Genomic DNA, 11004 nt, shown 5'->3' with positions numbered 1-11004 from the left:
CCACATGGGTTGACCTTCAGGTGAGACAGCAAGTTCACATTCTAGCTCTGCCACTTCATAACGGAGTGTCTTCGGGCACAACTTTATTTAAGTTACTGAAGCCTTGGTTTCCTCATCTACAAAATGAGGATACTATCTCTCCATTGGGAATGATATTCATCATTATAATATAAGTAAAGGGTTTAACAGAGTACCCAGAGCATAATGAGTACTCAGTACTGGAAGTGGTGGTTATTATTATGATTACTATTGATAAAATTAGAATTGTTTCTGCACTTTATGAAAATATTAGTAGATTCTAACTTTTGATGACCGTTTGCATAAATAGAGAAGGCAACCTTGTGCACAGCTCTCCGTTATTCTGTGTTTAAAGAGAAACCAAAACCATTGGCTGTTTTCAACCTTACCAGAATCAATTTACTATCTTTGGGCATTCCAGTTCAGATTTATTGATCATGCTGTCTCAAGAATTGCAGAGAGATGGACACACATAAACCTTCTCTCATACATGCATTCTGTCTCTATGTACATAAAGTGTTGATTACATTTTAGAATATAGTATAATAAATTATGTCATAGGTAAATGAGAATGAATCCCTTAGGCTGACTCATTTTGAGAGAGAGTTCGCCAGAACAAAATCTAAATGTTACAGTTTTACAAGTACCTACCATTATGGTTTAACCAGTGAATTGGATTTCTGGCTTGATTTCTCTTTTAGATGAAACAGTTATTGAATCTTTAAAAATATTATCAAATTCTCAGTTTTTATACCATTTTTTATCAGAGATTGGACATGCAAAGAGTTTTGGCTGACAAAATATAAAATCTAATTTGTGGGAATACATGAGATTTCTAATAGCTTATGAGATAGTTAAAGATAGTTTCATTGGCTTCACAAGATTTTAGTCTAGCTCTAGATGTTATAATTCCTAAACCAGGTTTTTTCCTAATATATATATTTTTTTCTCCATTCTCTCTATATGTATATAGATAAAATATATGGAGGAAGTTATGTGTGTGAATTTATAGGTTTTACCCAAGCTTCTATGATGGGGATGGTTGTGTCTGGTAATTGGATACAGCTAAATGTTAGATAAAGTTTCAGTAATATACCAAAAATATAAAGTACAAGAATAAAAATTCCATTTTCTTTTGTTCCAGGTTCTCTGGGAGATGCTAACAAGGGAGGTCCCCTTTAAAGGTTTGGAAGGATTACAAGTAGCTTGGCTTGTAGTGGAAAAAAACGAGGTAAGACTCCGATTCTCCATTCAGGTACATAGATCAGAAAACAGTATTGGGGTTTTGCAAAAGACTTTTTCATCTTCTTCAAATTGAAAGTAAGTTCACGCTTATGGAAAGATTAGCAGTAGGAGCTAACACAAAGGGTCAAAGTGATGTTATTCCTCATGAATGGACCCTTTACATCTAATTGTTGCAGCTTCACGTCGTGATGCTGTAGATCAAAAATTGTACAAGTACTGTACTAGTTTCTCAGTCTCAATTGTAAAACCTAGGGGTTTGTTCTTAGTGATGAAAGAAGCCATTGCGTCCAAGGTAGGGGAACAGTTTAACTCCATCTCCTGCGTTTAGGACATCTTTTTTACTGGCCGGGAGTTGATATATCTGTAAGAGACCTTCAGCTACTTCAACTTACCTCTCCCAGCAGGAGTCACTATAGTACAAGAAACTGTCGCTTAGATGAGAATTTCAAAAATAAAAGAAGAAAAAATAGTTTCAAAAAAGGGAAAAATTACAGTTTTGCCACCTACGTTGAACACTACATTGAAGATGAGCTCCTCACTGGAATTGGCGAGGCAGTGGCGTAACTGCTCACTTCTTCATGCAGAGCCTTTCCATTTCAAAAGGACTTCAGTGGCGTAAACACCGTTTGTGCTGTGTCCCCAGCCTCGCTTTTCTTCTTCCCACAAATTGAGGCTTTCAGTTAGTTGGACCTATGAGCCTACATCAGAGAACATGGTACATTCATATCAAAGAGAGCAACTACATTTTGAAAGGTTTAAAATTGTGACTGAAACGCACAGCCATGGAAATTCTCAGCATAAGGATGAAGCGTTCAATATCAAGGTATTATGAGAACTTAGATCATGTAATGGAATCACGCAGTTGTCTTTGCAATGCAAAACAACTCTATTTCACAAAACTTCTTCATTTCCAAATCTTAGCTGTGCCCTCTACACAGGGTAAGATTGCAACCTTAGGATAAAATAATTTGCAAAATAGGGGAATATATAGAACTATTTCCCTTTTTAATGCTTTAAAAGAATTGGACTGATCTCCCCAAATGAGTGCAGAACACACTCCATTAATCAAAAAGCTGCTATTGACTAAGAGAAACCAAGTCTGTCTTTTAGATCACATAATCCAGAGTTACTTTATTAATTTGTCCTCCTGAGCTGTTGAAAATGGGTGAAATGTACATGAGAGCTGAACTTGATGGGAGAGAGCTGCCTATTTAAGAGAGATGAAAGGAAGTTATTTGAGAATGTGTTTTTCTCATTGTTTCACAGGAACTGTTCTGTTTTAATTAAATATGATTGTAATTCCTGGTGTGCTGTTAAATCAGATCTCACACACAGATTGACTGATATTTTCACAATGTGACAACCTACTTGTTTCTGTTCTGTTTCTTTTGCCAGTGATATGATTAGATATTTGGCTTTTGGTTTACAAATGAAAATAAAGAAAGTTATTGACCTCCTGTTGACTTTAGAGCAGAGCAATCCATGTTATCTTTTCCCTCTACATCGTTTTAAAAGAAACTACAAGAAACTTGTTTTAAAAGCTAACTGGGCCCTCTAGATATATAGAGGAGACAGAATAATATTTTTAAAATAATATCTCATCAAAAGGATCCCAGAATAGGTGTGAATCTAAAGTACTTTCAAAACAGTGGAGTAGCTGACAAGGATTTTAAAAGCTGAAGAGAAAAATGAATTTAGAAGCTGCCTTTGGTTAGTTGACTTGAGGTGTGGGAATCACCCAGAAGTCACCTTCAGAACCTCCTCAGCGCGAGAGGGCTACCACCTGCTTCTCCCCAATCCTTAGAGTGTACTCTTTTCTTCATAGTGAGAGCTGATGACTAGCTGGTAACTGAGAGAGATTGCTCAAAGACATTCCATATTATGTTTATTAAAAATAAGAGTAAGTTGAAAGAAATTCACATGGTAAAATAAATTTCCTCAACTTTTTAATAAACTTAAGGAAAGTTGGACATTCACTTATTTCCATTCTGCCAATACTTGTCAGAAATATAGAAATTAAGTTTAAGTTTAGTGTCCTTTGTTTTCAGTCAAGAAGGTGATGTCATGTTGTATCACAAATTTACTATAACAAATTTTGTTGACATAGCATTAAAAGAATTCCCTAGGATTTATTTTATTTCACAATAAAATTCAGACCTTGACTCACACATAATTTGTAAAATCCTGTCAACTTCTAATCATTTATTTTGTTTATTTTTACTTTGGAATAATTTGGGTTATTGAGTTGAGAAGAGAAAGCTTTATTTTTTTTCACAGGCTCACAGGCTTCATTTAAATGAAGAATGATATGTTTAAACTTTTAGGAACACATTTTAAGTGTGAGCTGTTAACCCTAGAATGTCCCTAATTCAAATATCAGGGCTACTCTTTTTTTAACCTTTTATCCTGAAAAAATTATAGACCCATAGAAAGTGGCAAAGATTATACACAAAATTCTCTGTAACCTTCACCTAGCTTCCTCCACTGTTGACATAAAGAAAAAGTGTAATATCAAAACCAAAATGTTGACCTTGACACATTACTTTAACTCTAGATCTACCCAGTTTCATAATTTAGAATTGTTCTATGTGCCTGTGGGAAGATCAATATTTTCTAAAATTTCTATTTGCAGATCTTTGCTTCTCAGCCCTTAATAATGAAATATGACCATTAGACAATTACTTTTGTTAATATTAAATTTAAAACTAGATCCATAAAGCACTGTTAAATGTACAAAGCTAACAATGAACATTCTAGAAGGAATGAATTTAAGAGGGCATTTCTAATACATGTTCTAAATGTAACAGATATTGGCCTGAAAACTCAGTTAGTGGTCATTCAGAATGTTATAGCAGCATAATGTCTGTCTTGTTATAACTTACATTCTCAAGAAAATGTATTTTTTTAAGTAGTAAGACTACTCTTCTTGATTAACATAGAAATCCTCAAAATACTCCATTGTTGTTGACTATACTTTAGGGAAAAAATTAACTTAGAAAGTAATTCTTGCATCTTATGTAGAAAATGGTACAAAAGGTATATGACCTTTAAAAAATGCCATGCCTGCTTTAGTGGTTGGGATATATTTCAATTTTAAATTTGAATCTGTTTTACTTTAAATTATTTAAGTTTTAAGTAATATTTAAGTACTCATATCTGGTTATTTCAGAATGTCTTAGTGCATGAGGATGGCCCACATTTATATAATAGAAATTTAAGTATTTTAGATTCTATTTGAAAGTCTTTATTTAATGCACAAAATAATCCATTTTATAAAGTGTCTGAGTGGGGATTTAACTAATATTTGACCATATCAGGTAATTTAAAATAATTATGTCTCCTTGTATAATGTCCCAGATGTGGTATCTAAATGTTTGTCAGTAGGAAAAGATGATATTAACGATCAACATCCATACCCATCCACTTCACACTTCAATTATTGGAAAAATCTTTTTAAAAGTTGTATTGAAAATATTACCCTTTATGGAAAATTATTTTGAGTTGCAAGTGCTGTATAGTCAGCTGCATAATGGCACTTACTCTTCGTTTTATGTCCCCACTGCAACCATCTAATGTTTTTTAAAAAGTAAACACCTGCTTGAATTCTTGGAAAGTTCAGGGCATTTCAAAAAATACTTTCTGTTTGTGAATCAGAGTTAGAGTGTAGGGTCAAAAATTTATAAACCTCATTGTTTGCTTTGCTCAGCTGAATGGGGCATTTGAATTTTGGTGAAGAGTAAGAGTTCAGGCTTTAGGATATGTTTCAGGATCTGATGTTCTTGACTGCCTCCAGGTGCTTCCCTCCAGTCTTTATAATAAACAAAAATGCCTTAGAAGATTTCTCACTCTCAACAGCCACTAGGGGCATTTCATGTTCTATGAGAACTGCTACTATAGAGTGTTAGAACAGGATGGCTGTACATATAGTCGTTGGTGTATCAGGTTATTACAGTCTATGGGTTTGACCAACACTAAGCTATATTCGGTCATACATTCAAATTGTCTCATTTACCAGTGATAAAATGCACATCTCTTTAAAATGGTCTCCATGATCATTGATGATGAAGATGTTCTCTGCCTTGTATACTTGCTGCCCAAGCTGAATAGGTTTCCTTGTTGCCTATTTGTGTATTTCATAGTTACCTATAAAAGTTCAGTGATAGATTGCTGGTTTTACATTTAGTGTTTCAGTTATTTGCCTTTCTCCTGCTGTAATTTCTTTTAGAGTTGACTCTTTTTATTGCATTTATTGTGTTGAACCTCTCCATTACTGTGACTCCTCTTTGGAGGAACTGTATAAGCAACTTTAACAATTAAATATTGTGAATCAAAATATAAATTTTCACCCATCATTTATTAATCAGTGTAGGCCTTAAATGTAATGTCCTGTTTATGATCATAAATTAACTCCTATGAGCTTTCAGTTAGTTTTTGCTTACCTTCATGAGTAAACCCTGGTGTGTTGTTTTTCTTCTTGGTTGTATAGAGATTAACCATTCCAAGCAGCTGCCCCAGAAGTTTTGCTGAACTCTTACATGAATGCTGGGAAGCTGATGCCAAGGTATGTATATATTTGTTTGTTTGTTGTATTCAGAATTCTGAAGTTCTCCTTGCTTGCTTGACTTTGGGTTTTTAAAACCTGGGCTGATAAAATCCATGCGTTGCATGGCTGGCGTGAGCCCCGGGTTGGCTGTTCAGGCTTCCCCTTGACAACTGCTTATCTTGCTCCCTAGAAACTCTTCATTGCTGTTTTGTAGGCTATTGCAGTGGAGTTGGAAAAATCCCAAAACTTAGGCTTTCATGTGGTTATCACATTTGAGCCCATTTCCTTTCCCTGCAAAGATCATTTTAAGACTCTCACATTCGTATGGAAATATTTATAGATAAAATGATAGGCTAGTCTTGAATTTGCTTCAAAATAAAATAAAGGGAAATGGATGACGGCAGAGGTTAAACAAGATTGGCCATAATAATTTTTGAGGCTGAATGATAGGTATGTGGAGGTTCATATAATGAAAAGTTAAAAAGTAAAAGAGGCCTTTACAGATTAAACATTAGAATAAGAGAGAATTACATTCAAGAAAAAAAACCTAAAATTGTTGAAATCTGTCCAGTTTTTTATAGAAATATATATATGTTACAAACTGATCTTTTAAATAGAGATCTAAGAAGAAAAAAATTAGGAATGAAATTTCTTTCTTAACTTAAACCAGTTCTCCTCAGAACTCCCCCCCCCCCCCGCCCCAAGAAGAATTAATGACAGCATGTAGTCTTCTTCAGTGTGTTTCTCTCGTACAATAGCACAGCCAACCCTGGCGGCAGTGGCTCCTGTGCCCCGTGCCCCACGCACTCCCTGTTGGTTTGACTGGCCAGCACTTTGTTTTGGAAATTTAATGTTAGTTCTGCCCAGCTTTGTACATTTTATATTGGCCTCATAATCAGCAGCTTCAACCTTTGCTATCACTCCTGTTCATAAAATTACCTTCATTCTTCTTAAGTGTAAAGTCCTATATTTACTTAGTATTTTTTTTATTAAAGAACTTCACATTTTTAAATGTTAATATTTGTTGGGTTTTTTTTTTAGTATTTTATGACAATTTTGTGTAGATGTTTAGTTGTCTCTTTAGACCTTTTTGTTTTAGTATGTGATTATGCAGAATATGGGGATTTTTTTAAGCGTGAAGAGAAATGCCTGCCCAAAGCAACTAACCTAGTGGAAACTGTAAGCTTCTATTTGCCGACTTTCTCCAGGACATCCTGCCGAATGCTCTGACACCCTTTCTGTGCTCTTTCCTGCAGTTATGTGTCCCTTGTGGCATAAACAGTCATTTTGGCAGTACTTTTCTCTCCGACACTTAAAAAGAAATTTCACCTGAAATTATTTGCATTGGTACAACTAGATCTCTAGCATTGTGATTATATTTCAGAATGCAAAGCAGGTTTTTAATTTCTTAATCAGAAACTCTGCACCACATTAATTAAAATTCTAAGAACATACATTGATAGTGGATTAATTAAGATGGTGTAAACACCTAGTATATTAGGCCCAGCGTTGAGGCCATGAAGTTTGGCATGTTAACATGTTTATCATGTTGGGGCCTCCCTAGTGGCACAAGGGGTTAAGACACAACCTATGAAGCTATCTGCAGCCACTGCAGCATGAGTTCGATCCCCAGCCAGGGAGCTACCCACATGATGTAGCAGACCTCTCCTGACTCGCCCACTGCTCCCCTCAGCAGTGTACTTCAGTCAGTCTGCCTGTTCTGTTCCCCATCTGTCTCTGGTGAATCTTCCCATTCCCCCTACCCCCCGCCATACCTCTGGCCTGTACCCCAGTTCTTGTATGCATAAATAAATAAATCTTTAAAAAAAAACATGTTTTATCATGCTAACACAAGGGGTCAGCTGACCAAAGGAATCTTGTATTCTTGCCAAGTGAAGTATAGAGAAAGTTTTAAATTGTTTTTGGTGCCTAAATTTATGACATTTTGTTCTAATAAAAAACGAATACATGTCCCCCATATCTGAGGTGATGGCATACCAAGCTGCACCCACATACCCGCTGGTTCAATGCTGATCTCCTCCAGACACACCTCGTAGCCCTCCAATCCCTCCTGGTACTCTCTTCCTTCTTTTCTTCGTGTCCCTCCCCCCATCATCATCAAGCCTTCCTGGGGTCTGCCCTTGCCCATACTTAGGACCTTTTTCCTAAACCACAGTCTAGGCTACTGCCTTACCTTGTTTTCAGAAACATCTTTTCTTCCTAAATGAACCACAAGCTCTATGAGTGAATAGTAGTAGTCCTTGTGAGTGTCTCCCTAAGCACCTTACATAAACTTAGTAAGTAAAATGCCCACTTTACTGTTAACTGAACTAATCAGGCAAAGATCTACTTCACGAGAGTCTCCATTTCAGTCTCCAGCTATAGTATGTGATCGGTCAACTGGAAGTTCATGCCTGGCCTATGCACATATATAGAACAAAAATAGTTAAAATATTTTCTTTTTGTTTCCAGCCCTTACACTTTAGAGTATTAACACATAGATTAAAGTATTCAGCTCACTTTTAGAAATATATTTTTGAGTAAGGGGGGGAAATGTTTACAAGTTGGTATTAGGTAAATGTCAGATCATTTGTCAGTGACTTATATCAGGTACTCAGAATATTTTATTAAGAAAAGAAGGGAGTAAAGATGGGTATTGGTTCATCCTACACTGACATTTCTAAATAGTGAAAAAAGGAACTAAAATCATAATTGTGATAGGAAGTGGTATTTATCTTCATGTGATAATATATTTTGAAAGCTTTAGGTCATATTCCTGGTGTCTGTAACTTGCCATCTGTGTGATACCACACAATTAATACTTTCCCAAGACTGACTTTCCTTATGTATAAGATGAAGATAACAAATATAGAAATAATGTATATAGATGCTTAATAAATTGTCCTGCCATGGCTTTTTAAGTAGGTAAACCCCACATAAAACCTAACAGGGACCTACTCCCTTCAGAGGGACTTCCATACGATCCAAGACCAAATGCTGTGTTCTGGAACTGGAATCCTCACAAAATATTCTTGCCACAAAATTCTGCAGGGTTGTTGCTTTTTAAATGTTCACTTTGATCACTTCTAACTATATATTCTAACTATAGAATTAAGGTCTCTTTTCTAAGGATGATTGCCATCCAATTACAGAAGAGTTTCACCTTATTTGAAGAATGATTAAATGTGGAGGAAAAACATTTTTCTATAAAAATTCATCAAGTCCTCCTGCTGCTTTTCCATGCAGAATGAAAATCCTTTATTTGTTGTATAATTACTTCCTATGCAAATGATTAAAACATTTTTCTTTTTGCAACCTGGCCTTTGTGGCAGAAATTAAAATGGGAACTAAGTCAAAAGAAGACAGAATATTTTCCAAATTTCCTATGTAAGGCATTTTCCTTTGTTTATTAGAACACTTAATACACAGCACAGAATTTAGCGACCTACGCCCTCTTTTTAAAAAAAAACACACATCCACGGCTGCACATGTGTATGTGTGTCCTTAGAAAAGTATAATCGTGACAGAACTCAGAATAAATATCTCAGTTTTATATTCCTGAGAAATATAGCGTAGGAAGAACTCAAGTCCTGAGAGCAAGCCACCTCAACATTGTTCCTTCTTGTTTTTGTGCTCCTAAATTAAAATGCATGTTTTAATTACAGCAACTGTAATTTGTTCCAAAATGGTGTAATTATGAGGCATGATGAAGAGAGACTGTGCATCATCCTTTTATTATCTTTCTCCATTTCGGCTATAACCTTTTGTCTTAACCTTGGCTAGAACCTAAGCAGATAGGCTGGTGTAGTTACTGCTAGTTAAGGAGAAGCGGGGAGCCACTGCTTTTTAGTGTCTAGTAAACAGTTCCTTACAGTGTTCCAGCACCGATCTCATTGTAATGTGAAATAAACATTCAGAACAATGAAGTTATGATGGCCTTAAAATTGGAGAATTTTTTCTGACGACTGGCTTAGGAAATTTTATTAGTTCTGATATTAATAAGTAAATTTCCCCCTAACATTTTAGTATAAATGTTTAAAACATACAGAAAAGTTGACATATTCTACAGTGAATGTTGATCTGCCCATCCAGACTCTACTACTTGCCTTCTACAACACTTTCTTTAACCCATAGTTAGGTTTTTAAATAATTTAACTTTTTAGGACTCCTAATCATATGTCAAAGAGAGAATTAATACTTTTCTTCCTGGAAGAAAAACTGTTATTTTTACAACATTAAACTGCATGTTAGAAAAATGTCAGTTTTTTCCTTTGAATAGTTGACTGAAAATAAAGAATATGTTTCCCTAATCCAGAGTGATCTGAAAGGTGTAAGTCAGGACATTGTATATCATATTTCATTTTGTTCTGGTGAGCTAATTACTATGTTTGTGGATTTTCTTTTATATTCTACTTTAAGTCCTGACAAGTGACTGTTTATTTTCTCTTCAGAAACGACCGTCTTTCAAGCAAATCATTTCAATTCTGGAGTCCATGTCAAATGACACTAACCTTCCTGACCAGTGTAACTCATTCCTGCATAACAAGGCAGAGTGGAGGTAGGCGGGCCTCCCCTGGGGTCCTGTGTCCTGACTTTGTGGGACCCATGGCTAGTTGCAGTACAGACAAGAACCAAAGAGCTTAATGATAGTCCTGATTTCTAAGCATGGTATAAAAATTGTTTTTTTTGTTTTAAAGATTTTTGGAGATCTAGTAAGTCCTCCATTTCATAGTTAAGCAGAAAAGAGTGTTGCTCTAAGCTTTGTTGCCTTATCCTATGTCTAAGCATTTGGAAAGAATATTGAAATCCTATCTTCTGAGACAAGAGACAGTTCCCAGACATTTCTCTGTACATACTATGTTAGGAAGCTTCGGCCTCTGTCTGGTGAGAAATAAAAATGCTTTTTCCTTGACATTTGCAGAGCACTGTATCTATTGGTGGGGAGGCAGGGAGACAACCAAAACACTTTTAAAAGGAAAGTTTTGGTGTCATAAATCCTGTTAGATTTTGTCAATTGTAAACAAACTTTGTAATGAGACAATTGTATGAGTGGAAGAAGTAAACCTGGGATGAGATATTTGAGCCAGGTCACGTGATGCACTAATATAAATAGCATGTTTGGGAGCTGACATTATTCCTCCCTGACTCAGCAGAGATTTGAGTAACTTCATCTCTGCTCCTGGTCGGGGTGGTGTAAC

General features: G+C 35.6%; 1 protein-coding gene across 1 annotated transcript; it reads left to right on the top strand.

The window, feature by feature from the left end:
- The first annotated feature begins 1167 nt into the window (after nucleotides 1-1167).
- LOC119253971 (mitogen-activated protein kinase kinase kinase 20-like) lies at nucleotides 1168-10464 on the top strand. The gene is made up of 3 exons (XM_037521192.2): nucleotides 1168-1249; nucleotides 5750-5824; nucleotides 10258-10464. Exons 1-3 carry the CDS (start codon nucleotides 1175-1177, stop codon nucleotides 10366-10368), a joined length of 261 nt encoding a protein of 86 aa, XP_037377089.1. The 5' UTR covers nucleotides 1168-1174; the 3' UTR covers nucleotides 10369-10464.
- Nucleotides 10465-11004: the final 540 nt, after the last annotated feature.

Source organism: Talpa occidentalis, unplaced genomic scaffold (assembly GCF_014898055.3).
Source record: "Talpa occidentalis isolate TD23 unplaced genomic scaffold, MPIMG_talOcc4v2.1 talOcc4.2510, whole genome shotgun sequence".
NCBI classification, from domain to species: Eukaryota; Metazoa; Chordata; class Mammalia; order Eulipotyphla; family Talpidae; genus Talpa; species Talpa occidentalis.
Note: the sequence above shows the minus strand (reverse complement) of the source record. Positions and strands in the feature narration are given on the sequence as shown.

What these genes read in the sequence shown, in the direction of transcription:
- LOC119253971 (XM_037521192.2), top strand. Translation starts at nt 1,175, where the DNA reads ATGCTAACAAGGGAGGTCCCCTTTAAAGGTTTGGAAGGATTACAAGTA. An exon ending in TTGTAGTGGAAAAAAACGAG is followed by an intron (nt 1,250 to 5,749) that starts GTAAGACTCCGA and finishes TTGGTTGTATAG; the next exon opens with AGATTAACCATTCCAAGCAG. An exon ending in GCTGGGAAGCTGATGCCAAG is followed by an intron (nt 5,825 to 10,257) that starts GTATGTATATAT and finishes TTTTCTCTTCAG; the next exon opens with AAACGACCGTCTTTCAAGCA.